At 56.1% G+C, this 26863-nt stretch overlaps 1 protein-coding gene across 3 annotated transcripts in view; it reads right to left on the bottom strand.

Moving 5' to 3' along the window:
- susd4 (sushi domain containing 4) overlaps positions 1–26863 on the bottom strand; it is a 223200-nt gene that overhangs the window by 43437 nt on the left and 152900 nt on the right. For all 3 annotated transcript variants that reach the window (XM_038798984.1, XM_038798982.1, XM_038798983.1), the window contains 5 exons: positions 20694–20897; positions 13106–13321; positions 7908–8087; positions 2469–2657; positions 908–1099 (listed from right to left, as the gene is read on the bottom strand). In XM_038798984.1, coding sequence (XP_038654912.1) covers positions 908–1099; positions 2469–2657; positions 7908–8087; positions 13106–13321; positions 20694–20897 — 981 coding nt within the window. The remainder of the gene's footprint in view (positions 1–907; positions 1100–2468; positions 2658–7907; positions 8088–13105; positions 13322–20693; positions 20898–26863) is intronic.

Below are 26863 nucleotides of genomic sequence, written 5' to 3' on the forward strand. Positions count from 1 at the left end.
TCAAAAACATGGCCCCTCTCCTTGGTGAACACTGAAGAAAAGTATTCATTCAACGCCTCTCCTATTTCTTCTGACTCCAAGTCAGGGTAGTGGGGGCACAGGGGAGGCGAGAGAAGATGGGATGGGTAGTCGGGGCACAGTGGTAGGGGTGGGTACAGGGTAGTGGGGGCACAGGGGAGGCGAGGGAAGGTGGGATGGGTAGTCGGGGCACAGCGGTAGGGGTGGGTACAGGGTGGTGGGGGCACAGGGGAGGCGAGGGAAGGTGGGATGGGTAGTCGGGGCACAGCGGTAGGGGTGGGTACAGGGTGGTGGGGGGGGTTGTGGAATTGGAAAGTGAGTGGCAGTTTCCTGATCTATAAAACCACCCTGATGGATTGACAGTGGCTGTCTGACACAGCTGGATGACAGTGGTGAGGTGTTGGAGGAGGAGGATGTGGTCAGCAGTATCAGAGGCTGCAGACAGGTTGAGGAGAATGAGAAGGTCTGGTTTACCTTTGTCACTCACACAGCCAAAGAGCCATTTTGGTGCCGTTGCAGGAGCTGAATCAGAATATCTTGAAAGTTCAAAATGGATTTGGACGGTGACCATTTAGACTTGGGAATAATCTTCCTGATCCCCTCCCCCAACATTGCTCCCTCCTTCCAAAAGACCCCTCCCAATTTTTGGTCACTTGCCGAACAGCTGCTGGATGTGAGCCTGGTTTCCCATATCGTATTCCATATATTATAAAGGGAACTCTGTCGATGAGAGCCATTTATCATTTCACAGGTTCCTGATCGTTCCTGCAGGACCAGCCCCTCCTGCCTAGTCCCACACTGCTGGCAGTATCACCGTTATCTAACCCCATACCCCAAGGGGTGTTTCACCCCCAGGAAAGCTCTCCTCCATCCCGCGTTAAGCACCTACCGGCTTGTTGGCAGAAGACCTGGCTGGTTGGGAACCACTCTCCATACTGGCAGGTGATGTACTTATAATCATTGATGAGGGAGTAGCCAGGGTCACAGTAAAACTCCAGCACAGTGCCATGGATGTAGCGGTCACAGGGGTAGGGGTGGCAGACATAGTCACCGTGGCTCGGTATTGGAGGCAGTGGGCAGGCTGCAGGGAGAGAGGGAGGGAGAGAAAGAGAGATAAAGAGAGAGAATAATATCACCATGAGTGTGCTGCACTTGTCAAAGTTCACGCTGCGCTCCATGAGTGTTAATTCACAATCCCAGGCCAATGGCCGATGGGAGAGGCACTCAGCCACACTGTCCAGGTCCACTCCTTAGAGTCTGGAGGTGGGGGCTCTGTCTCCAGAGTTGCTCCAACCCATCCACCACGACCATCTGTGGTGGGACCTTCCCACCCCCACCCCTTTTCCGGGAGTGGAGTGTCTCACCATTGGCTGCTAGCGGGATCTTTCTGTCCCGCTGAAACCAATGGCCATTTCAGCTGCCCGCCAGCCGCCAGGGAACTCGGTACGGGACCGGGAGATCACACCGGAGGGAAGCACTGGAAAACCTAGCCCTGCATGTCACTTCCCAAGGTGGGGGTCCTGGGGTAATGCGCCACCCGAGCACTGGGAAACTTAGGAGGGGTTAAACACAGGGGTTTCAGAATTATTTCTGTTATCGGTTAGAGTGGGATTGAGTTTTTTGATAAAGTTGTTGCATAAGGTTTAAGGATCTACTGAGCCTGAGAGTCACGTTTAGACTGCACGTTGATCGTAATGGAGTCTTAAACAGCACCACTAAAATCTCCTCAAACAGAACTTTCCAGAAGCAGAAACTGCACCAAAAGGTAACGTTGCCATAGTCCCCGATAACTATGGGCTGCTTTCCCCTTTGAGGGAGAGAGCTGATTGGTGCTGATTTAACCTGTGGCGAGGGGCAAGGTTGAGAAGGAGGGGCCTTCATAAATAACCTCAGCCGGTCCGGGAATAGAACCCACGTTGCTGGCCTTACTCTGCATCATCAATCAGCTGTTCAGCTGACTCAGCTAATCCTGACCCAGAAGTTAAGCAGCAGCCCAAATACAAAACAACCAAACAGCAAGTGCTCCCCTATCCCTTTCACCAATATTGATGATGGCTTCTTCCTGCCTGTTTACACCATGGCTTTCTAAGCAAATTCAGTAGGTGGCATGTCCAGAATCAGAAGGGTTCTCAAACTCTTTGCAAAAGCTATTCATTACTGTGTCAAGGCCAACACAATCATGGAGGGCTGAATGGCCTCCTTCTGGCTTCAAAATGTTAAGATTGGAGCTAGTCTGACACACACACTGGATGTGTGTGGAGAAAGCTGACTGAATGTGCTGCCCAGTGATCAGCAGCATGTTGGGTATTTGGGTGCCTGAGGAATGGGTGCAGCATCTTTAAATTCCGAGTCTTTGTGTGTCTGAATTCAGGGGCAATGGGGAGGAATAGGGCAATTAAAATACAGCGGGGCATCAGAGGCAGGTGGCTGTATCAGAGGGAGATTCACACCTTCGACGTCCAGACATCGGGGAGGACTTGCTGACCACAGCAGGTTGTACATACATTCCAGAAACTCTGGACCCGCCAACTTGTAGCCAGGGAAACACTGATAACGCAGCACAGACCCCACTGGGAAGGGGCTCAGAGAATCAGAGACGTTGCCGTAACTGTGAGGAAATACCTGGGGCTTCAAGCAACCTGCACACAAACACATACAACAAATGCAAAAGGTTAGTGATTTTCACAGGAAGTCCAGTATTCCGCGACCCAAAGAAAACACAGACCGCCAGAGAAACTCATACTGCCGGGGAAGCCCAGTCCCCAGTCCCGGGAAGCCCAGTCCCAGGGTAACCCAGTCCCGGGGAAGCCCAGTCCCAGGGTAACCCAGTCCCGGGGAAGCCCAGTCCCAGGGAAGCCCAGTCCCGGGGAAGCCCAGTCCCAGGAAAACCCTGTCCCAGGGTAACCCAGTCCCGGGGAAGCCCAGTCCCAGGGAAGCCCAGTCCCAGGGAAACCCAGTCCCAGGGAAACCCAGTCCCGGGAAACCCAGTCCCAGGGAAGCCCAGTCCCGGGGAAGCCCAGTCCCGGGGAAGCCCAGTCCCGGGAAACCCAGTCCCGGGGAAGCCCATCCCCGGGGAAGCCCATCCCCGGGGAAGCCCAGTCCCAGGAAAACCCTGTCCCAGGGTAACCCAGTCCCGGGGAAACCCAGTCCCGGGGAAACCCAGTCCCGGGAAACCCAGTCCCGGGGAAACCCAGTCCCGGGGAAACCCAGTCCCGGGAAACCCAGTCCCGGGGAAACCCAGTCCCAGGGAAGCCCAGTCCCGGGGAAACCCAGTCCCAGGGAAGCCCAGTCCCGGGGAAACCCAGTCCCAGGGAAACCCAGTCCCAGGGAAGCCCAGTCCCCAGTCCCGGGGAAGCCCAGTCCCAGGAAAACCCTGTCCCAGGGTAACCCAGTCCCGGGGAAGCCCAGTCCCAGGGAAGCCCAGTCCCGGGGAAACCCAGTCCCAGGGTAACCCAGTCCCGGGGAAGCCCAGTCCCCAGTCCCGGGGAAGCCCAGTCCCAGGAAAACCCTGTCCCAGGGTAACCCAGTCCCAGGGAAGCCCAGTCCCGGGGAAGCCCAGTCCCAGGGAAGCCCAGTCCCAGGGAAACCCAGTCCCGGGAAACCCAGTCCCAGGGAAGCCCAGTCCCGGGGAAGCCCAGTCCCAGGGAAACCCAGTCCCGGGGAAACCCAGTCCTGGGGAAACCCAGTCCCAGGGAAGCCCAGTCCCGGGGAACCCAGTCCCGTGGAAGCCCAGTCCCGGGAAACCCAGTCCCGGGGAAACCCAGTCCCAGGGAAACCCAGTCCCGGGGAAGCCCAGTCCCGGGGAAACCCAGTCCCGGGAAGCCCAGTCCCGGGGAAACCCAGTCCCGGGGAAACCCAGTCCCAGGGAAGCCCAGTCCCCAGTCCCGGGGAAACCCAGTCCCAGAGAAACCCAGTCCCAGTGAAACCCGGTCCCGGGAAACCCAGTCCCAGACAAACCCAGTCCCAGTGAAACCCGGTCCCGGGAAACCCAGTCCCAGGGAAGCCCAGTCCCCAGTCCCGGGAAGCCCGGTCCCAGGGAAACCCAGTCCCAGTGAAACCCAGTCCCGGGGAAGCCCAGCCCCGGGGAAACCCAGTCCCGGGGAAACCCAGTCCCGGGGAAACCCAGTCCCGGGAAGCCCAGCCCCGGGGAAACCCATCCCCGGGTCAGCCCATCCCCGGGGAAACCCATCCCCGGGTCAGCCCATCCCCGGGGAAACCCAGTCCCGGGTCAGCCCATCCCCGGGTCAGCCCATCCCCGGGGAAACCCAGTCCCGGGTCAGCCCATCCCCGGGTCAGCCCATCCCCGGGGAAACCCTGTCCCGGGGAAGCCCAGTCCCCAGTCCCGGGAAGCCCAGTCCCGGGGAAACCCAGTCCCGGGAAGCCCAGTCCCGGGGAAACCCATCCCCGGGTCAGCCCATCCCCGGGGAAACCCAGTCCCGGGGAAACCCAGTCCCGGGAAAACCCAGTCCCGGGAAGCCCAGTCCCGGGGAAACCCATCCCCGGGTCAGCCCATCCCCGGGGAAACCCAGTCCGGGGGAAACCCAGTCCCGGGAAAACCCAGTCCCAGGGAAACCCAGTCCCAGTGAAACCCAGTCCCGGGGAAGCCCAGCCCCGGGGAAACCCATCCCCGGGTCAGCCCATCCCCGGGGAAACCCAGTCCCGGGTCAGCCCATCCCCGGGTCAGCCCATCCCCGGGGAAACCCAGTCCCGGGTCAGCCCATCCCCGGGTCAGCCCATCCCCGGGGAAACCCTGTCCCGGGGAAGCCCAGTCCCCAGTCCCGGGAAGCCCAGTCCCGGGGAAACCCAGTCCCGGGAAGCCCAGTCCCGGGGAAACCCATCCCCGGGTCAGCCCATCCCCGGGGAAACCCAGTCCCGGGGAAACCCAGTCCCGGGAAAACCCAGTCCCGGGAAGCCCAGTCCCGGGGAAACCCATCCCCGGGTCAGCCCATCCCCGGGGAAACCCAGTCCGGGGGAAACCCAGTCCCGGGAAAACCCAGTCCCAGGGAAACCCAGTCCCAGTGAAACCCAGTCCCGGGGAAGCCCAGCCCCGGGGAAACCCAGTCCCGGGGAAACCCAGTCCCGGGGAAACCCAGTCCCGGGAAGCCCAGCCCCGGGGAAACCCATCCCCGGGTCAGCCCATCCCCGGGGAAACCCATCCCCGGGTCAGCCCATCCCCGGGGAAACCCAGTCCCGGGTCAGCCCATCCCCGGGTCAGCCCATCCCCGGGGAAACCCAGTCCCGGGTCAGCCCATCCCCGGGTCAGCCCATCCCCGGGGAAACCCTGTCCCGGGGAAGCCCAGTCCCCAGTCCCGGGAAGCCCAGTCCCGGGGAAACCCAGTCCCGGGAAGCCCAGTCCCGGGGAAACCCATCCCCGGGTCAGCCCATCCCCGGGGAAACCCAGTCCCGGGGAAACCCAGTCCCGGGAAAACCCAGTCCCGGGAAGCCCAGTCCCGGGGAAACCCATCCCCGGGTCAGCCCATCCCCGGGGAAACCCAGTCCGGGGGAAACCCAGTCCCGGGAAAACCCAGTCCCGGGAAGCCCAGTCCCGGGGAAACCCATCTCCGGGTCAGCCCATCCCCGGGGAAACCCAGTCCCGGGGAAACCCAGTCCCGGGAAAACCCAGTCCCGGGAAGCCCAGTCCCGGGGAAACCCAGTCCCGGGGAAACCCAGCCCCGGGGAAACCCAGTCCCGGGGAAACCCAGCCCCGGGGAAACCCAGTCCCGGGGAAACGCAGTCCCGGGGAAACCCAGCCACGGGGAAGCCCAGCCCCGTGGAAGCCCATCCCCGGGGAAACCCAGTCCCGGGGAAACCCGGTCACGGGGAAACCCAGCCCCGGGGAAACCCAGTCCCGGGGAAAACCCAGCCCCGGGGAAACCCAGTCCCGGGGAAACCCAGTCCCGGGGAAACCCAGCCCCGGGGAAGCCCAGTCCCGGGGAAACCCATCCCCGGGTCAGCCCAGCCCCGGGGAAACCCATCCCCGGGTCAGCCCAGCCCCGGGGAAGCCCATCCCCGGGGAAACCCGGTCACGGGGAAACCCAGTCCCGGGGAAACCCAGTCCCGGGGAAGCCCAGCCCCGGGGAAACCCAGTCCCGGGGAAACCCAGCCCCGGGGAAGCCCAGTCCCCAGTCCCGGGAAGCCCAGGCCCGGGGAAACCCAGTCCCGGGGAAACCCAGTCCCGGGGAAGCCCAGTCCCGGGAAGCCCAGCCCCGGGGAAACCCATCCCCGGGTCAGCCCATCCCCGGGTCAGCCCAGCCCCGGGGAAGCCCATCCCCGGGGAAACCCGGTCACGGGGAACCCAGTCCCGGGAAAACCCAGTCCCGGGAAGCCCAGTCCCGGGGAAACCCAGTCCCGGGGAAACCCAGCCCCGGGGAAACCCAGTCCCGGGGAAACCAGCCCCGGGGAAACCCAGTCCCGGGGAAACGCAGTCCCGGGGAAACCCAGCCACGGGGAAGCCCAGCCCCGTGGAAGCCCATCCCCGGGGAAACCCAGTCCCGGGGAAACCCGGTCACGGGGAAACCCAGCCCCGGGGAAACCCAGTCCCGGGGAAACCCAGTCCCGGGGAAACCCATCCCCGGGTCAGCCCAGCCCCGGGGAAACCCATCCCCGGGTCAGCCCAGCCCCGGGGAAGCCCATCCCCGGGGAAACCCGGTCACGGGGAAACCCAGTCCCGGGGAAACCCAGTCCCGGGGAAGCCCAGCCCCGGGGAAACCCAGTCCCGGGGAAACCCAGCCCCGGGGAAGCCCAGTCCCCAGTCCCGGGAAGCCCAGGCCCGGGGAAACCCAGTCCCGGGGAAACCCAGTCCCGGGGAAGCCCAGTCCCGGGAAGCCCAGCCCCGGGGAAACCCATCCCCGGGTCAGCCCATCCCCGGGGAAACCCAGTCCCGGGGAAGCCCAGTCCCAACAGGATAACCCCATCCCACTCAGTCTCCCCACTCCAGTGCCTCCCAGTTCGTCACTCTGCACCTCTTTCCTCCCTCAGTCTCCTTCCTCTCGCTGTTTAGCTTCCACTGGCCCGAACAGTTGATACATTTCAGCTCGAACTGCAGGCAGATTGAAACCACCACAGCAGGTTCATCCATTCACTGAGCTAGAACCACCACAGCAGGTTCATCCATTCACTGAGCTAGAACCACCACAGCAGGTTCATCCATTCACTGAGCTAGAACCACCACAGCAGGTTCATCCATTCACTGAGCTAGAACCACCACAGCAGGTTCATCCATTCACTGAGCTAGAACCACCACAGCAGGTTCATCCATTCACTGAGCTAGAACCACCACAGCAGGTTCATCCATTCACTGAGCTAGAACCACCACAGCAGGTTCATCCATTCACTGAGCTAGAACCACCACAGCAGGTTCATCCAGTCACTGAGCTAGAACCACCACAGCAGGTTCATCCATTCACTGAGCTAGAACCACCACAGCAGGTTCATCCATTCACTGAGCTAGAACCACCACAGCAGGTTCATCCATTCACTGAGCTAGAACCACCACAGCATGTTGCACATGCGCAGTTGCAATGTTGCACACATGAGAAGTTCCCAATGTTCCGCACATGCATAGTTCTCAACACATGCCGCACATACACAGTTCCTAACGTTCCACACATGAGCAGTTCCCAACGCGCGCGCACATGCACAGTATATTCTAAAATCCAAAGAATTCCGAAATCAGATGCACAGCCGGCCAAGCGTGATTCCTTTCTCACCCAGAATTCACAGGAACTTCCATATTTCCTTCAGGAGTCACATGAATGAGGATCATTTATCCTGTCCCTTTACCACGTGCAGTGTGAGGACAGCTGCATTGACCCTGCAGACATGTTTTACTAAAGACAGAGGGACCATTGATATGGGCAGTGTGTCTCGTTACCTGGTGGCATACAGACCTTGGCAGGTGGGCAAGTTATCCCATATCCCGTCATCTGGACACAGCGACACCATATTGTCCATGTCAGGGTAGCGGATCTGGAACCCTCGATGGCAGCTGACAGCCAGCTGGTCACCGGGTCTGTAGGTGCTATTGGACACGTTGGCATCTTCAATATGTGGCACGGGGCACACAGTAACTTCAAGTAAAGAAACAGACGGTCAGGATCATCAAACCAGAGGCCTCACTTACCCTACCTTCTTCTCTCGACCCAGTGTTCAATCCTCTCTCCTCCCCAGTGGGCCCTGACTCTATCTGAGCTCACACTCTGTAAGTGCCAGCTAATCGCTCACACATGTGGTCAAATTCATGTCAATGTGGGCATTCAATAATATCAAGCTGTTTGACTGTGCAAGGAATCACAATGTGCCAGAGAGCTGATGCTATTGAATGTCTGTGCGGTGGTTGAGAGGATGTAAGGCTGATTCGGTCAGAGTAGAGACAGACTGAGCAGAAACAGAAAGAGGGGAAGGAACTGAATCCTAACCCAGTGAGAGGGAGAGAGACAGGGGGCTGGATTCTCCGTTTGCCGAAGCCAAAATCGTGATACGCGATTGGGCAGAGAATAGCTCCCGCCGCTGAAATCGGGATGCTCCGGCATCCTGGAAATGGCGTAGATGCGACGCTCGTCACGCGGGCTGGAAGTACAGTCGGAATATCATTCGCGGGCCTGACGTCTGATGCTCCGGTGCCTCCAGGATTCACCGCCTCCGAAGGGCCGAGTTCCCCATGGCAACGTTCACTTGTGCTCTCACAAATCGTGAACCTGGCGTCCTGGCTGCTGAGCGAGAGAGTGGCGGTGACTGCGGGCTGCTGGCCCAGACAGGGGTGGGGGCTTGCCAGGGCTGGGGGAGGGGAGGGGGAGGGGGGAGGGGCCCCCAGCCGCCGGGGTGGGCCCCCAGCAGCCGGGGTGGGCCCCCAGCAGCCGGGGTGGGCCCCCAGCAGCCGGGGTGGGCCCCCAGCAGCCGGGGTGGGCCCCCAGCAGCCGGGGTGGGCCCCCAGCAGCCGGGGTGGGCCCCAGCAGCCGGGGTGGGCCCCCAGCAGCCGGGAGGGGCCCCCAGCAGCCGGGGTGGGCCCCCAGCAGCCGGGGTGGGCCCCCAGCAGCCGGGGTGGGCCCCCAGCAGCCGGGGTGGGCCCCCAGCAGCCGGGGTGGGCCCCCAGCAGCCGGGAGGGGCCCCCAGCAGCCGGGGTGGGCCCCCAGCAGCCGGGGTGGGCCCCCAGCAGCCGGGGTGGGCCCCCAGCAGCCGGGGTGGGCCCCCAGCAGCCGGGGTGGGCCCCCAGCAGCCGGGGTGGGCCCCCAGCAGCCGGGGTGGGCCCCCAGCAGCCGGGGTGGGCCCCCACCGGACTGGGGCAGTGCCCAGGCGCCGACTGCCATCTTACTGAACTCCCGCTAACCACCCACTGACCACCCACCCCAGCCCCTGGTTCTACACAGTGTGGCACCAGCCGTATGGGTACGCCAATCACCCGCCCCCCACCCCCGGCCACAATGACCCCCTCGGCACCGAATACCCCGCCCAAGCGGCAACCAGCCACCCACCTGGGGACCACCCAGGGCCACATCCAAGGCAGCCCCCAATGAGGGCAATGCCAGGCAACAGTGCCCCAGCAGCAGGTACGGGTGCTAGGACCGGGGGCACCGGCGGTTAATAGGCCGGGGGTGAGGTGGGTGAGGATGAGGGGTGTGGCCATCCAAAATGGCCGCACGCACAGAACGATGGGAAATTGGCCAACACAGAGACACAGAGGCAGGCTGTAGCTTGCAGATTTACAGGGCCTGCAACCCGGACCTTGCAGAAACTAACACAGGGAAAAGGCCGTTGAAAGGACATCGAGGGACAATGGGCTCCAGGTATAAACTAACAAAATGTAGTGGATCTGGTGGTATTGGTTTCCATATTTGGGAAGGCTTCCCAGCCTCGGACACTAATGGCCATGGCTGACTGGGACCTGCCCCGCCATCGAGGTGTCCACCACCAATTGGTTGAGATCGATCAGGGTGATCGAGGTCTGATCGATCTATTGGACATCTCCCTGGGACCACCCAAAAGGGATAAACCTGCACGGGATAAAAGGTGCTGCGCAGCCCACCACCCACTCTCTCCTCGATCGCCGACAACAACGGTGATACCTTCACCAGCCGGACATGGAAACATCCACACCACCCACAGAGAGACCAGAGCCGGGGACATGGACAATCAGCCACAGACATCCAGCACTGCCAGGAATCAGGATTCCAGATGAGGCCATATCTGCTCTGCACATGCCAGTCACCTGGAAGTTAAGTTGGTCTTTCATGTGTGTTAGTGTGGGGTCCAACCTGCATGTGTGTGTGATTGACTAACATCCTCTGTGTGTGTATGGAACAAGTATTATTGCATGCAGCTTGTGTGGTAATGCGGGTGGAGACACGCTGAGGTTCAGAAGGTACAACAACCCAGGGTGCTATTCGGCTGGGAGTTACAATTGTTGCTCTGAAAGATTCCACAGGACAGTCTTGGTGATTCAACCTGAGCCCGACTTAGGTAGGCCGTTGACCCACGTAACGGCCAGTCTCCCAAGTTTATCGAAGGGAATATAAAGGTCCCTATTCTTGAGGATTATTCACAGATCAAACATAAACTACAGATCTTTGTTTTGAGACAAGATAGCAGAGCTGCTGTACTGAGTAATGTTAGTTGTGACTGTAGGGTTTGTGGCCAGGGGCAGGTTGGGACAAAATCCCTGTCCTTTTCAGACTTATCGTCAGGCTGAAATGTCCTGAGGTTTGAGCAGATGGACATCCTCCAGAGTGGGCACTCTGAGGGCATGGTCGTTGCTGAGGTTTGAGCAGGTGGACATCCTCCAGAGTGGGCACTCTGACGGCATGGTCGTTGCTGAGGTTTGAGCAGGTGGACATCCTCCAGAGTGGGCACTAGGAGGGCATGGTCGTTGCTGAGGTTTGAGCAGGTGGACATCCTCCAGAGTGGGCACTAGGAGGGCATGGTCGTTGCTGAGGTTTGAGCAGGTGGACATCCTCCAGAGTGGGCACTCTGAGGGCATGGTCGTTGCTGAGGTTTGAGCAGGTGGACACCCTCCAGAGTGGGCACTCTGAGGGCATGGTCGTTGCTGAGGTTTGAGCAGATGGACATCCTCCAGAGTGGGCACTCTGAGGGCATGGTCGTTGCTGAGGTTTGAGCAGATGGACATCCTCCAGAGTGGGCACTCTGAGGGCATGGTCGTTGCTGAGGTTTGAGCAGGTGGACATCCTCCAGAGTGGGCACTCTGAGGGCATGGTCGTCGGAAACAAGAGTTCACTGGTAGCTGTTGTGTGGTCAGTTTTTCAGCGGTCAGCCTTTACAGACTGAAAAGGCTGCTGCCTGTCCTGAATGTATTCTCCTATGTTCAGATCTTTCAGCACACACCAGAGCATCTCTAAAGAATAGATGGTAAATAATCTGGAGTTGTTACGCTGCCTCTCTTGGTACCACTCGTGACTGGCAACCCATACACATTAAAAAAAAATTAGTGTATCCAATTAAGGGATTAATGTGTCTGAATGTGCATACATAATAAAATCATAGAATCAGAGAATTTATAGTGTAGAAGGAGGCCACTCGGCCCATCGAATCTGCCCCAGTCCTTTGGAAGGGCCCACGCCTCCACCTCATCCCCGTAACCTAGTAACCTCACTAGCCTTCTGGACACTAAGGGGCAAGTTAGTGTGGCAGATTCACCTACCCTGGGTTGTGGAGGTGAAACCCACACAAACACGGGGAGAATGTGCAAACAGACAGTGACCTGGGATCGAACCCGGGTCCTCAGCACCGCGAGGCAGCAGTGCTAACCACTACGCTACCGTGCTGTCTCTGCAGCCATACACATGGCGCGGCACGGTGGTTAGCACTGCTGCCTCACAGCTCCAGAGTCCCAGGTTCAATTCCAGCCTTGGGTTACTGTGTGGTGTCTGCACGTTCTTCCCGTGTGTGCGTGGGTTTCCTCCGGGTGCTCCGGTTTCCTCCCTCAGCCCAAAGATGTGCAGGTTAGGTGGATTGGCCATGCTAAATTGCCCTTAGTGTCCAAAAGGTTGGCGGGGTTACTAGGTTACGGGAATGGGGTGGAAGCATGGGCCGGTGCAGACTCGATGGGCCGAATGGCCTCCTTCTGCACTGTAAATTCTATGATTCTATTATGTATGCACATACAGACGCATGCAGACATACACCTGCATGTACTGACATAGAATCCCAACAGTGCGGAAGGAGGCCATTCAGCCCATCGAGTCTGCAACAACCGTCTGAAAGAGTGCCCTACCTAGACCCACACCCATGCACTAAGGGGCAATTGATCATGGTCAATCCACCTAACCTGCACATCTTTGGACTGTGGAGGAAACCCATGCACTCACTGGGAGAAAGTGCAAACTTCACACAGTCACCTAAAGCAGGAATTGAACCCGGGACCACACACATGTACAGACATACACAAACATGAAGACACAGATATATACATGTATAGGCATACACATGTGTGCCGGCATACACATGTGTACAGGTATACACACGTGTACAGGCATACACATGTGTACAGGCATACACACGTGTAGAGGCATACACATGTGTACAGGCATACACACATGTAGAGGCATACACATGTGTACAGGCATACACACATGTAGAGGCATACACACGTGTAGAGGCATACACATGTGTACAGGCATACACACGTGTAGAGGCATACACATGTGTACAGGCATACACACGTGTACAGGCATACACACGTGCACAGGCATACACACATGTAGAGGCATACACATGTGTACAGGCATACACACGTGTAGAGGCATACACACGTGTACAGGCATACACACGTGTAGAGGCATACACACGTGTACAGGCATACACACGTGTAGAGGCATACACACGTGTACAGGCATACACACGTGTAGAGGCAGACACACGTGTACAGGCATACACACGTGTAGAGGCATACACACGTGTAGAGGCATACACATGTGTACAGGCATACACACGTGTACAGGCATACACATGCACAATTGCAAATGTCCAGTCAAACACATTTTCCTGCAAGTCTCACTGAATGACAATACTGAGCTAAGATCCCTCTCCAGACACTGCTGCTTCCTCCAGCTGGAGGATTTCTTGCTCTTTAACTCACGTTCAGAGAGACACACAGGAGTTGTGCTGGGTTCCCAGGTCAGGCTTCCATCTTCCTGTCGTTCACATTCAATCTTCGGTGGCCCCTTTAGTTTATACCCACGCTGGCAGCGGAACCTCACCAGGGAACCCTCGTACAAGAGTCCGCTGGGAGACGGAGTCCTGCTTCCGTGCTCAGGGAATCCTGGATCAGTACAGGTGTTCAGGTGGTCGAGTTCTGGAAAGACAGGACAGAGATATTAACACGTTCTGGCACCGTGGATTAGGCCTTTGCATACACTGGCCTCCGCTGTGAAGCACAAAGGCAGTGGTGAATATCCGTGTGTTAAAGGCTGCTATCGGACTCACAAAATGGCTGCCATTGGCAGTGTCAGTTCTGTCCCAGTCAGGAGTCACTTTAACCCTATCGCAGATATGTGGTGGCAGGAGGTGCTTGTGGGCTGGTGAGGGGGTTTAACAGGCCAGCCCAATCTCAACACACCTTAACAGAGCTAGATCAGGGGAGGGAGGGGGGTTCAGGTGAGCAATTCCCTCTAAGGTGGGTGCGGTCAGTCCATAATATTTTCACATTATGGTTATCACCCACAGGCTGGCATTCCCAGGCTTTGCGACACATGAAGGGCGGAATGAAACCGTTTAAATGTCTCTATGCTGCTGTGACTGAGTCACACCGATCAGATCTGTACTGCCTGCCCTGCAAAAACTCACCCCCACCCCTACCCCCCTCCCCCTCAGCCCCAAACCCTGCCATCTGGCAAGCCTCCCCTCTCACCGACAGCCTTCAATCTGACTGCATTTCATCCTCTCCTCATCCCGTGTCCACGGATGTGGAGCTGATAGGGTGGCATCTCTGGCTGGTGGCATTATTACATAACGTAACCTCTCTGTTCACTAGCCTTGTGCCATAGTAACCCGATGTAACCTCTCTGTTCACTAGCCTTGTGCCATAGTAACCGGATGTAACCTCTCTGTTCACTAGCCTTGTGCCATAGTAACCGGATGTAACCTCTCTGTTCACTAGCCTTGTGTCATAGTAACCGGATGTAACCTCTCTGTTCACTAGCCTTGTGCCATAGTAACCCGATGTAACCTCTCTGTTCACTAGCCTTGTGTCATAGTAACCCGATGTAACCTCTCTGTTCACTAGCCTTGTGCCATAGTAACCTGGTGTAACCTCTATGTTCACTAGCCTTGTGCCATAGTAACCCGATGTAACCTCTCTGTTCACTAGCCTTGTGTCATAGTAACCCGATGTAACCTCTCTGTTCACTAATCTTGTGCCATAGTAACCCGATGTAACCTCTCTGTTCACTAGCCTAGTGTCATAGTAACCCGATGTAACCTCTCTGTTCACTAGCCTAGTGTCATAGTAACCTGATGTAACCTCTCTGTTCACTAGCCTAGTGTCATAGTAACCAGATGTAACCTCTCTGTTCACTAGCCTTGTGCCATAGTAACCCGATGTAACCTCTCTGTTCACTAGCCTAGTGTCATAGTAACCTGATGTAACCTCTCTGTTCACTAGCCTTGTGTCATAGTAACCTGATGTAACCTCTCTGTTCACTAGCCTTGTGCCATAGTAACCGGATGTAACCTCTCTGTTCACTAGCCTAGTGTCATAGTCAGAAGGGAAGGGGGGAGCATAGAAAAGCAATAGTAATAGGAGATTCAATGGTTAGGGGAATAGATAGGAGATTCTGTGGTCGCGAGCGAGACTCCCGAAAGGTATGTTGCCTCCCGGATGCCAGGGCCAGGGATATCTCGGATCGTGTCTTCAGGATCCTGAAGGGGGAGGGTGAGCAGCCAGAAGTTGTGGTGCACATTGGTACCAACGACGTAGGTAGGAAAAAGGGTGTGGAGGTAATAAACAAGTTTAGGGAGTTAGGTTGGAAGTTAAAGGCCAGGACAGACAGAGTTGTCATCTCTGGTTTGTTGCCGGTGCCACGTGATAGCGAGGCTAGGAATAGGGAGAGAGTGCAGTTGAACACGTGGCTGCAGGAATGGTGTAGGAAGGAGGGCTTCAGGTATTTGGATAATTGGAGCGCATTCTGGGGAAGGTGGGACCTGTACAAGCAGGACGGGTTGCATCTGAACCAGAGGGGCACCAATATCCTGGGGGGGGAGGTTTTCTGGTGCTCTTCGGGAGGGTTTAAACTAATTTGGCAGGGGAATGGGAACCGGATTTGTAGTCCAGCAACTAAGGAAGCCGATATTCAGGACGCCGAAGCACGTAGTGATGCAGTGGGGAAGGTAACACTGACAAAGGAGAGTACTTGCAGGCAAGGAGATGGGTTGTAGTGTGTATACTTTAATGCAAGAAGCATCAGGAATAAGGTGGGTGAACTTAAGGCATGGATCTGTACTTGGGACTACGATGTGGTGGCCATCACGGAAACTTGGATAGAAGAGGGGCAGGAATGGTTGTTGGAGGTCCCTGGTTATAGATGTTTCAACAAGATTAGGGAGGATGGTAAAAGAGGTGGGGGGGGTGGCATTGTTAATTAGAGATAGTATAATAGCTGCAGAAAGGCAGTTCGAGGGGGATCTGCCTACTGAGGTAATATGGGTTGAAGTCAGAAATAGGAAAGGAGCAGTTACCCTGTTGGGAGTTTTCTATAGGCCCCCCAATAGCAGCAGAGATGTGGAGGAACAGATTGGGAAACAGATTTTGGAAAGGTGCAAAAGTCACAGGGTAGTAGTCATGGGTGACTTCAACTTCCCAAACATTGAGTGGAAACTCTTTAGATCAAATAGTTTGGATGGGGTAGTGTTTGTGCAGTGTGTCCAGGAAGCTTTTCTAACACAGTATGTAGATTGTCCGACCAGAGGGGAGGCCATATTGGATTTAGTACTTGGTAATGAACCAGGGCAGGTGATAGATTTGTTAGTGGGGGAGCATTTTGGAGGTAGTGACCACAATTCTGTGACTTTCACTTTAGTAATGGAGAGGGATAGGTGCGTGCAACAGGGCAAGGTTTACAATTGGGGGAAGGGTAAATACAATGCTGTCAGACAAGAATTGAAGTGCAGCAGTTGGGAACATAGGCTGTCAGGGAAGGACACAAGTGAAATGTGGAACTTGTTCAAGGAACAGGTACTGCGTGTCTTTGATATGTATGTCCCTGTCAGGCAGGGAAGAGATGGTCGAGTGAGGGAACCATGGTTGACAAGAGAGGTTGAATGTCTTGTTAAGAGGAAGAAGGATACTTCTGTAAGGCTGAAGAAACAAGGTTCAGACAGGGCGTTGGAGGGATACGAGATAGCCAGGAGGGAACTGAAGAAAGGGATTAGGAGAGCTAAGAGAGGGCATGAAAAATCTTTGGCAGGTAGGATCAAGGAAAGCCCCAAGGCCTTTTACACATATGTGAGAAATATGAAAATGACTAGAGCGAGGGTAGGTCCGATCAAGGACAGTAGCGGGAGATTGTGTATTGAGTCTGAAGAGATAGGAGAGGTCTTGAACAAGTATTTTTCTTCAGTATTTACAAACGAGAGGGGCCATATTGTTGGAGAGGACAGTGTGAAACAGACTGATAAGCTCAAGGAGATACTTGTCAGGAAGGAAGATGTGTTGCGCGTTTTGAAAAACTTGAGGATAGACAAGTCCCCCGGGATATATCCAAGGAATCTATGGGAAGCAAGAAATTAAATTGCAGAGCCGTTGGCAATGATCTTTTCGTCCTCGCTGTCAACAGGGGTGGTACCAGAGGATTGGAGAGTGGCGAATGTCGTGCCCCTGTTCAAAAAAGGGAATAGGGATAATCCTGGGAATTACAGGCCAGTTAGTCTTACTTCGGTGGTAGGCAAAGTAATGGAAAGGGTACTGAGGGATAGGATTTCTGAGCATCTGGAAAGGCACTGCTTGATTAGGGATAGTAAGCATGGATTTGTGAGGGGTAGGTCTTGCCTTACAAGTCTTATTGACTTCTTTGAGGAGGTGACCAAGCATGTGGATGAAGGTAAAGCAGTGGATGTAGTGTACATGGATTTTAGTAAGGCATTTGATAAGGTTCCCCATTGTAGGCTTGTGCAGAAAGTAAGGAGGCATTGGATAGTGGGAAATTTGGCCAGTTGGATAACAAACTGGCTAACCGATAGAAGACAGAGAGTAGTGGTGGATGGCAAATATTCAGCCTGGAGCCCAGTTATCAGTGGCGTACCGCAGGGATCAGTTCTGGGTCCTCTGCTGTTTGCGATCTTCATTAACGACGTGGATGAGGGAGTTGAAGGGTCGGTCAGTAAATTTGCAGATGATACAAAGATTGGTGGAGTTGTGGATAGTGAGGAGGGTTGTTGTCGGCTTCACAGAGACATAGATAGAATGCAGAGCTGGAGTTTAACCCTGAAAAGTCTGAGGTTGTCCATTTTGGAAGGACAAATATGAATGCGGAATACAGGGTTAACGGATTCTTGGCAATGTAGAGGAGCAGAGAGATCTTGGGGTCTATGTTCATAGATCTTTGAAAGTTGCCACTCAAGTGGATAGAGCTGTGAAGAAGGCCTATGGTGTGCTCGCGTTCATTAGCAGAGGGATTGAGTTTAAGAGCTGTGAGGTGATGATGCAGCTGTACAAAACCTTGGTCAGGCCACATTTGGAGTACTGTGTGCAGTTCTGGTCACCTCATTTTAGGAAGGATGTGGAAGCTTTGGAAAAGGTGCAAAGGAGATTTACCAGGATGTTGCCTGGAATGGAGAGTAGGTCTTACGAGGAAAGGTTGAGAGTGCTCAGCCTTTTCTCATTAGAACGGAGAAGGATGAGGGGGCGACTTGATAGAGGTTTATAAGATGATCAGGGGAATAGATAGAGTAGACAGTCAGAGGTTTTTTCCCCGGGTGGAACACACCATTACAAGGGGACATAAATTTAAGATAAATGGTGGAAGATATAGAGGGGATGTCAGAGGTAGGTTCTTTACCCAGAGAGTAGTAGGGGCATGGAATGCACTGCCCGTGGAAGTAGTTGAGTCGGAAACGTTAGGGACCTTCAAGCGGCTATTGGATAGGTACATGGATTAGGGTAGAATAATGGAGTGTCGATTAACTTCTTAAGGGCAGCACGGTAGCATTGTGGATAGCACAATTGCTTCACAGCTCCAGGGTCCCAAGTTCGATTTCAGCTTGGGTCACTGTCTGTGTGGAGTCTGCACGTTCTCCCCGTGTGTGCGTGGGTTTCCTCCAGGTACACCGGTTTCCTCCCACAGTCCAAAGATGTGCAGGCTGGGTGGATTGGCCATGAAAAATTGCCCTTAGTGTCCAAAATTCTATGATTAACCTAGGACAAAAGTTTGGCACAACATCGTGGGTCGAAGGGTCTGTTCTAGAACATAGAACAGAACAGCACAGAACAGGCCCTTCGGCCCTCGATGTTGTGCCGAGCAATGATCACCCTACTCAAACCCACGTATCCACCCTATACCCGTAACCCAACAACCTCCCCCCCTTAACCTTACTTTTATTAGGACACTACGGGCAATTTAGCATGGCCAATCCACCTATGCCGCACATCTTTGGACTGTGGGAGGAAACCGGAGCACCCGGAGGAAACCCACGCACACACGGGGAGGACGTGCAGACTCCGCACAGACAGTGACCCAGCCGGGAACCGAACCTGGGACCCTGGACCTGTGAAGCATCTATTAGTATTTCTCTATAACCTGATGTAACCTCTCTGTTCACTAGCCTAGTGTCATAGTAACCTGATGTAACCTCTCTGTTCACTAGCCTAGTGTCATAGTAACATAGAACATAGAACAGTACAGCACAGAACAGGCCCTTCGGCCCTCGATGTTGTGCCGAGCAATGATCACCCCACTCAAACCCACGTATCCACCCTATACCCGTAACCCAACAACCCCCCCTTAACCTTACCTTTTAGGACACTACGGGCAATTTAGCATGGCCAATCCACCTAACCCGCACATCTTTGGACTGTGGGAGGAAACCGGAGCACCCGGAGGAAACCCACGGAGAAAACCTGATGTAACCTCTCTGTTCACTAGCCTAGTGTCATAGTAACCTGATGTAACCTCTCTGTTCACTAGCCTAGTGTCATAGTAACCCGATGTAACCTCTCTGTTCACTAGCCTAGTGTCATAGTAACCTGATGTAACCTCTCTGTTCACTAGCCTAGTGTCATAGTAACCCGATGTAACCTCTCTGTTCACTAGCCTTGTGCCATAGTAACCTGATGTAACCTCTCTGTTCACTAGCCTTGTGCCATAGTAACCTGATGTAACCTCTCTGTTCACTAGCCTTGTGCCATAGTAACCCGATGTAACCTCTCTGTTCACTAGCCTTGTGCCATAGTAACCTGATGTAACCTCTCTGTTCACTAGCCTAGTGTCATAGTAACCTGATGTAACCTCTCTGTTCACTAGCCTTGTGCCATAGTAACCCGATCTAACGTCTCCGTCACTAGCCTAGTGTCATAGTAACCCGATGTAACCTCTCTGTTCACTAGCCTAGTGTCATAGTAACCTGATCTAACGTCTCCGTCACTAGCCTAGTGTCATAGTAACCCGATGTAACCTCTCTGTTCACTAGCCTAGTGTCATAGTAACCTGATCTAACGTCTCCGTCACTAGCCCAGTGTCATAGTAACCTGATCTAACATCTCCGTCACTAGCCTAGTGTCATAGTAACCCGATGTAACATCCCCTCTCTCCACACCCCACCTGTAAAGTCCCAGGGATCAAACACAGACAACCCTGACATGTGTACTTAGCTGTGACTAATGCAGAAGAACAAGGAAACTCTTTCTTGTCGAAGAAGAGTATGTGAGGCAAGTAGTGATAAATCTGTCGCAGGAGAGTTTGAACTTGTGTGGTGTCAAGCTCTATGTTCCCACAATTACTGGAGTAAAGGTATCTCCATATAGTTGATTTACGGGCATTCAGACTGCTTCCTGACCCAAGCTGGGTGTTTTTTTAAGAGTGTATGCTGTCAGGGGAACCAACCCCTGTTTTAGGCCCACTCACTAATTTGGGGCTATTTTGTTCAGGGTTTCTGATTGTGGATGCGGCCTAGCCAGTTGTCACCACCAATGGGGTCAATTTAATCTGTTCTTTTAATTGATATGGAGCCATGATCAGCAGGTAAATCCCACCCAGATCCAGAACATTCCTGCTGCCCACTTCCACCTGCCCCCCCCCCCCCCCCCCCCCCCCGCTGTGTCATGTTAATGTTATTCCAGTTTCCATACCAACTGATTGAAAGATTCCAAAGCCAAGAACCCGGCCCTCACATTCCTCCCTTAACCCAACACTGCTGAAACCCCATTAACTGGTTATTCAATGCCTCACTGTCTGTGGGACTGTGCTCTGCACACAATGGTTGCTGCATTTTCCTGTGTAACATCAGTGGCTCAACTTCAAATCAATTAAGACTGTAAGAAATAGAATTAGGATTAGGCCAATACCACCCCTTGAACCTTCCCTGTGATAAGATCCTGAGGCGACATATACTTTTACAACACGCTCTTACTCCCTCCTTCCCCTTGTTCCTTACCTCCCTCCCTCTCTTCCCTCCCTCCCTCTCCTTCCCTCCCCCTCAATATTCTTCCCTCCCTCCTCCCATCCTGTCTCCCTCACCTGATGAAGGTGGTATGACGGAGTTGCTGAGACAGCTGGGGACCGCGGTCCATTCCCCGAGCTCCTGACACCTGGGAGGAGGCTCTGTAGGCCGCAGGTTGAGGTGGAAGCCGGTCTCGCAGTGGATCTCCAGTGTGTCGCCCACTCGGTAGGTCCTGTTTTCCACCTCTCCGTTTGCGATGCTGACAACCTGGCAGACAACAGCTGAAAAAGACCAGGGTTTCCCCGATGTATTACTGAGGATATGAGACCTCCGGCACTCCAAACTTACTACAGGCCAGGAGCAAAAAATAATCTGTTTCAAATATCAAAGCCAATCAAAGTCATCAAATGACCATTAAAACCAAACTATTGTCATTTTAATCTTGTGCATGTACCTGAGGTAATACTTCTTGGGGATAGGTGAGCAGGTCACACACCAAAGGCCTCACCTCTTAGACCATGTAATGGATGATGCTGAAAAGCCAATGAACAGGAGGAACAAAGAACAATACAGGGACAGGCCCTTCGGCCCTCCAAGCCTGTACTGGTCATGATACCAACCTTGGCCAAAACCCTCAGCACTTCCTTGAGCCGTATCCCTCTATACCCATCCTGTCCATGTGTTTGTCAAGATGCCTTTAGAACACCGTTAATGTATCTGCTTCCACAACTGTCATAATATAAACCAGTATATCATGGTGCATACACACACAGGGACCAATCAACATGCACAAACACCGCAGCCAATCACCAGTTAGAATACACACACTATAAAAGCAGAGGGCACCATGGTTCCTGCTCATTCTGGGTGCTGCCTCTGAGTGTAACAGGAACTCATCCAGCCCAGCACAGACTCACAACACGTGCTGAGAGAATCAACTGGTTCAGACAAGGCTTAGGTCTCTAGTTTAAGTTAGCATCATTTAGACCCACAGTCATCGTGTGTTAGTTAGTTAGAAGTAGTTAATAAAATTGAGTTGAACCTTCATCAGTGTTGGAAGTGTCTGTTCATCTCTCAAGTCTACGCTAGCCAACACTTCATGATACCAGGAGTTGAGGGATGCTCGCACTTCTGAGACCTACCTTTCAGTGATCTGCCTTCCACCAGTCTCGCGCCATCCCACAGAATGGCCTCCGTTCGCCTGTCGCCGCCTCTCCGCATTGCCGGGAATCTGGGCTCCAACTGGAAACTTTTCAAACAGCGCTTCCAGCTGTACCTCGAGGCCAGGGACCAGGAAGCTGCCTCGGACGCACGGAAGATTGCTCTCTTCCTCTTCACAGCCGGTGACCACGCTCTGCACATTTACAACTCGCTCACCTTCGATGAGGGGGAGGACAAATCGAAGTTCAAGACCATAATTCTGAAGTCCGACAGCCACTGCGCGGTCGAGGTCAACGAGAGCTTCAAGAGAGACATGTTCCAGCAGCGAACTCAGGGTAAGGACGAGCCTTTCCAGACCTTTATCACCCACATCCGCGTCCTTGTGCAGTCCTGCAACTACGGGTCCACCTCTCACTCCATGCTTCGTGACCAGATTGTTTTTGGTGTTTAATCTGAGCCCCTGTGACAGCAGCTACTGAAAGTAAAGCAGCTCACTCTCTCCACGGCCATTGAGACCCGTGTACTTCATGAACAGGCCTCCACGTGCTACTCCTGCATCCAGGCCGCTGAAACGGTGCGGCAAGCCCCTTACGAGGCAGAACGGGTCCAAATTATTAAATCTTTTCAGGCTCTGGATTTGAACGATGGTGGCCATTTCGCGCGCTTTTCGCGGAGTCCCTCACTCACACGCAGTGAGCATGCTGACGTCACGGACCACTTCGTGCAGGTGCGCGCTACGCTGGATCTCCCCGTGCATGCGCGGAGGTGAGACGAACGTCCCGACGCTCCGGCGTGCGGCAACTGCGGCTCCGCCCACTTAAAGCAGCAATGTACCGCGAAGCCCCGACGCTGCCTGCAGTGTGGCAAACGAGGTCACTACGCTGCAATGTGCAGATCTTCCATGCCGGCTGCTTTCCGAAGGTCCATCCAGCCCCACAGAGATGTCAGGGCTATCCAGCCTGCCATCAAGAACCTACTCTACACCTTGATTCCCACTGTGCCTGCCATGACCCACAGGTCCCGTTCCAAATCGGCGTCGTTACTACCAACAGGATGTCCCCCAGCCGTGGCACTGAACCCGTCCACGTCCACAGCGTTGGCCAGGATGATGAGTGGTGTGCCACCCTTACGGTCAACCGGCCCCCTGTCAGGTTCGGCCTGGACACTGGCGCTTCTGCCAATCTCATCTCGTCATCTGATTTTCCCAAGCTCTGCGTACAGCCTGCTGTCCTGCCATCTGCGTGTAAATTGCTGGACTACAATGGCCATGCCATCGCCGCCAGCGGCTCCTGCCGCCTTGAGGTGACACTTCGTGCTCACACAGTCATTCTCCCATTTGAGATTGTTGCTGCCTCAAAAGCCTCCTTGCTTGGTGCCCAGGCATGCCAGCTGCTCCACTTAGTGCAGAGAGTACCCTCTCTCTCTTCAAGCGATGTACCTGCATCCTCTGACACAGACTTCAGGGCGCAACTCGACTCCATCATCCACAAATACCATAATGTTTTCGAAGGCATTCACACGCTCCCTTACACGTACAAAATCTTACTCAAGCCCAACGCCATGCCTGTCGTTCACGCACCTCGCAGAGTCCCAGCTCCCCTCAAGGACCACCTCAAGCAACAGCTCCAGGACCTCCAGGACCAAGGAGTCATTTCTATGGTCACGGAACCCACAGACTGGGTAAGCTCCATGGTCTGCGTCAAGAAGCCGTCCGGCGAGCTGCGGATCTGCATTGATCCTAAAGATCTGAATCAGAATATCATGCGGGAGCGCTACCCGATTCCGAAACCTGAGGAGCTCACATCCGAGATGGCCCACACCAAACTATTCTCAAAACTGGAAGCCTCAAAGGGTTTCTGGCAGATCCAACTAGATGCGTTAAGCAGTAAGCTGTGTACGTTCAACACACCCTTTGGCAGGTTCTGCTACAACCGGATGCCATTCGGCATCATTTCTGCGTCCGAAGTTTTCCACCGGATCCTGGAGCAGATGATGGAGGGGATCGACGGCGTCCGGGTAGATGTCGACAACATTATCATCTGGTCAACCACCCCGCAGGAACACATTGCCCGCCTTCAGCGCGTTTTCAGGCGCATCCAGGAACACGGCCTCCGCCTCAATAGGGCCAAATTCTCCTTTGGACAGTCGAGTATCAAGTTTCTGGGGGATCACATCTCCCACCAGGGGGTGCGTCCGGACGAGGACAAGATTGAAGCAATCACGTCCATGAAGACGCCCGAGGACAAGAAAGCGGTTCTCCGGTTCCTGGGTATGGTGAATTTCACACACACACTATTTCCTCACACACCACGGCCCTCAGAGACCTAATTCGCAAAACCACAGATTTCCGATGGCTCCCCGCTCACGTTAGTGAATGGCAGGAGCTGAAGGCTAAGCTTTCCACGGCCCCAGTGTTGGCCTTTTTCGGTCATGTCAGACAATGGCAACTGTTTCGCGAGCCAGGAATGGGCCGGCTTCGCCCGACACTACAACTTCGAGCACGTTACGTCTAGTCCCCTATACCCCTAATCCAATGGGAAGGCAGAAAAGGGGGTCCACATCGTAAAGCGGCTCCTCAGCAAGGCCGCCGACGCCGGCTCAGATTTCCACCTTGCTCTGCTAGCCTATCGCTCCGCCCCGCTCTCCACCGGCCTGTCGCCTGCTCAGGTGCTAATGAACCGCACCCTCAGAACGACGGTGCCATCAATTCTCGCTCCCAACCTCGATTATGTCCCCGTGCTCCACCGCATGCACATGTCTCAACTGCAGCAGAAATCTTCCTACGACTCACGGGCTGCTGACCTTCCCCACATCCATCCACGCGACAAGGTTCGCATCCACCTCCCGGATGGTGGCTGGTCTGCGCCTGCTGTCATTCTAAGGCAGGTGGCCCCCCCGCTCCTTCCTGGTCCACTTACCGGATGGTGGCTGGTCTGCGCCTGCTGTCATTCTAAGGCAGGTGGCCCCCCCGCTCCTTCCTGGTCCACTTACCGGATGGTGGCTGGTCTGCGCCTGCTGTCATTCTAAGGCAGGTGGCCCCCCCGCTCCTTCCTGGTCCGCTTACCGGATGGATCCATTCGGCGCCGCAACAGGCGTGCTCTTCGCCTGGTTCCAGGGTCGTCACGGGATCCTCTGACCAGCTCTTCTACTGATCCCGCCGTGGACTGTGTGGCGCTTCCGGTCACTCTGCCTGCCCCGACAGTGCTGCAGCCCTCCCGGCTCCCGATGTGCCAGCCATTGCCCCACCCTTGAGGCAGTCAACGAGAGTTCGTCGCCCACCACAGAGACTGAACTTATGCACTCTGTACACATGTGGGGCGGGATTCTCCGACCCCACGCAGGGTCGGAGAATTGGCGGGAAGCGGCGTTATTTCCGCTCCCGCAGGTTTTCGAATTCTCCCGCCGGTAAAAAACCGGCGTTGTGCAAATCCCGTCGGCAGCCTGTGAAAACAGCTGGCGCCGGCGGGATTTCATTTTATTTGCACTGACCTTAAATCTCCGGCCCGGATGGGCCGAAGTCCCGCCGACGTGGCCACGGGTCACGTCGGCGAAAATCACAGTTGATTTAAAACGGCGTCAACCATTGATGATGGTTGACGCCGTTCAGTGTCGGGGGTGGGTTGCGGCATCGGGGGGGGGGGGGGGGTGGGTTGCGGCCATCGGGGGGGTGGGTTGCGGCCATCGTGGGGGTGGGTTGCGGCCATCAGGGGGGTGGGTTGCGGCCATCGGGTGGGTTGCGGCCATCGGGGGGGTGGGTTGCGGCATCGGGGGGGGTGGGTTGCGGCATCGGGGGGGTGGGTTGCGGCATCGTGGGGGTGGGTTGCGGCCATCGGGGGGTTGCGGCCATCGGGGGGGTGGGTTGATGCCATCGGGGGGTTGCGGCCATCGGGGGGGGTGGGTTGCGGCCATCGGGGGGTTGCGGCCATCGGGGGGGTGGGTTGCGGCCATCGGGGGGTTGCGGCCATCGGGGGGGTGGGTTGCGGCCATCGGGGGGTTGCGGCCATCGGGGGGGTGGGTTGCGGCCATCGGGGGGGTGGGTTGCGGCCATCGGGGGGGTGGTTTGCGGCCATCGGGGGGGTGGTTTGCGGCCATCGGGGGGGGGGTGGGTTGCGGCATCGGGGGGTTTGGGGGCAGCGGCGGGCAGAGGGGGGGGGGCGACGGATGCCCGGGGCCAACGCACCGTCGCCCCCCCCTCTGTACGCCGCTGCCCCCTACCCTAACCACCCCCCCCCTCACCACCCCTACCTCCCTCCAACGCCCCTACCCCTCTCCCCACCACCCCTACCCCCCTCCAACGCCGCCCCCCATCTCTCGCAACGCCGCAACCCCCCCCCCCTCAACGCCGGGTCCCCCCCCCCCTCAACGCCGGGTCCCCCCCCCTCAACGCCGGGTCCCCCCCCCTCAACGCCGGGTCCCCCCCCTCAACGCCGCAACCCGCCACCCTCAACGCCGCAACCCACACCCCGTCCCCCTCCCTCTGAAGGCCGGTACCCACACCCCCCCCTCTCTTCTCCTCCCCCCCTTCCTTCCTCCTCCCCCCCTTCCTTCCTCCTCCCCCCCTTCCTTCCTCCTCCCCCCTCCTCCCCCCCTTCCTTCCTCCTCCCCCCCTTCCTTCCTCCGTTAGTGGGGGGGGGGGTGCGGCGTTAGTGGGGGGTGGGTGCGGCGTTGGAGTGGGGTAGGGGTGGTGAAGGGGGTAGGGGTGGTGAAGGGAGGGGGTTGGGGTAGGGGCAGCGGCGTGCAGAGGAGGGGGGCGACGGATGCCCGGGGCCAACGCACCGTCGCCCCCCCTCTGCACGCAGCTGCCCCTACCCCAACCCCCTCCCTTCACCACCCCTACCCCCTTCACCACCCCTACCCCCCTCCAACGCCGCACCCCCACACCCCCACTAACGCCGCACCCCCCCCCCCCCACTAACAGAGGAAGGAAGGGGGGGGGGGGGAGGAGGAGAGAGGGAGGGGGGGGAGGAGGAGAGAGGGAGGGGGGGGAGGAGAGAGGGAGGGGGGGAGGAGGAGAGAGGGAGGGGGGGGAGGAGCAGAGAGGGAGGGGGGAGGAGGAGAGAGGGGGGGAGGAGGAGAGAGGGAGGGG

This window comes from Scyliorhinus canicula, chromosome 6 (genome assembly GCF_902713615.1).
Source record: "Scyliorhinus canicula chromosome 6, sScyCan1.1, whole genome shotgun sequence".
NCBI classification, from domain to species: Eukaryota; Metazoa; Chordata; class Chondrichthyes; order Carcharhiniformes; family Scyliorhinidae; genus Scyliorhinus; species Scyliorhinus canicula.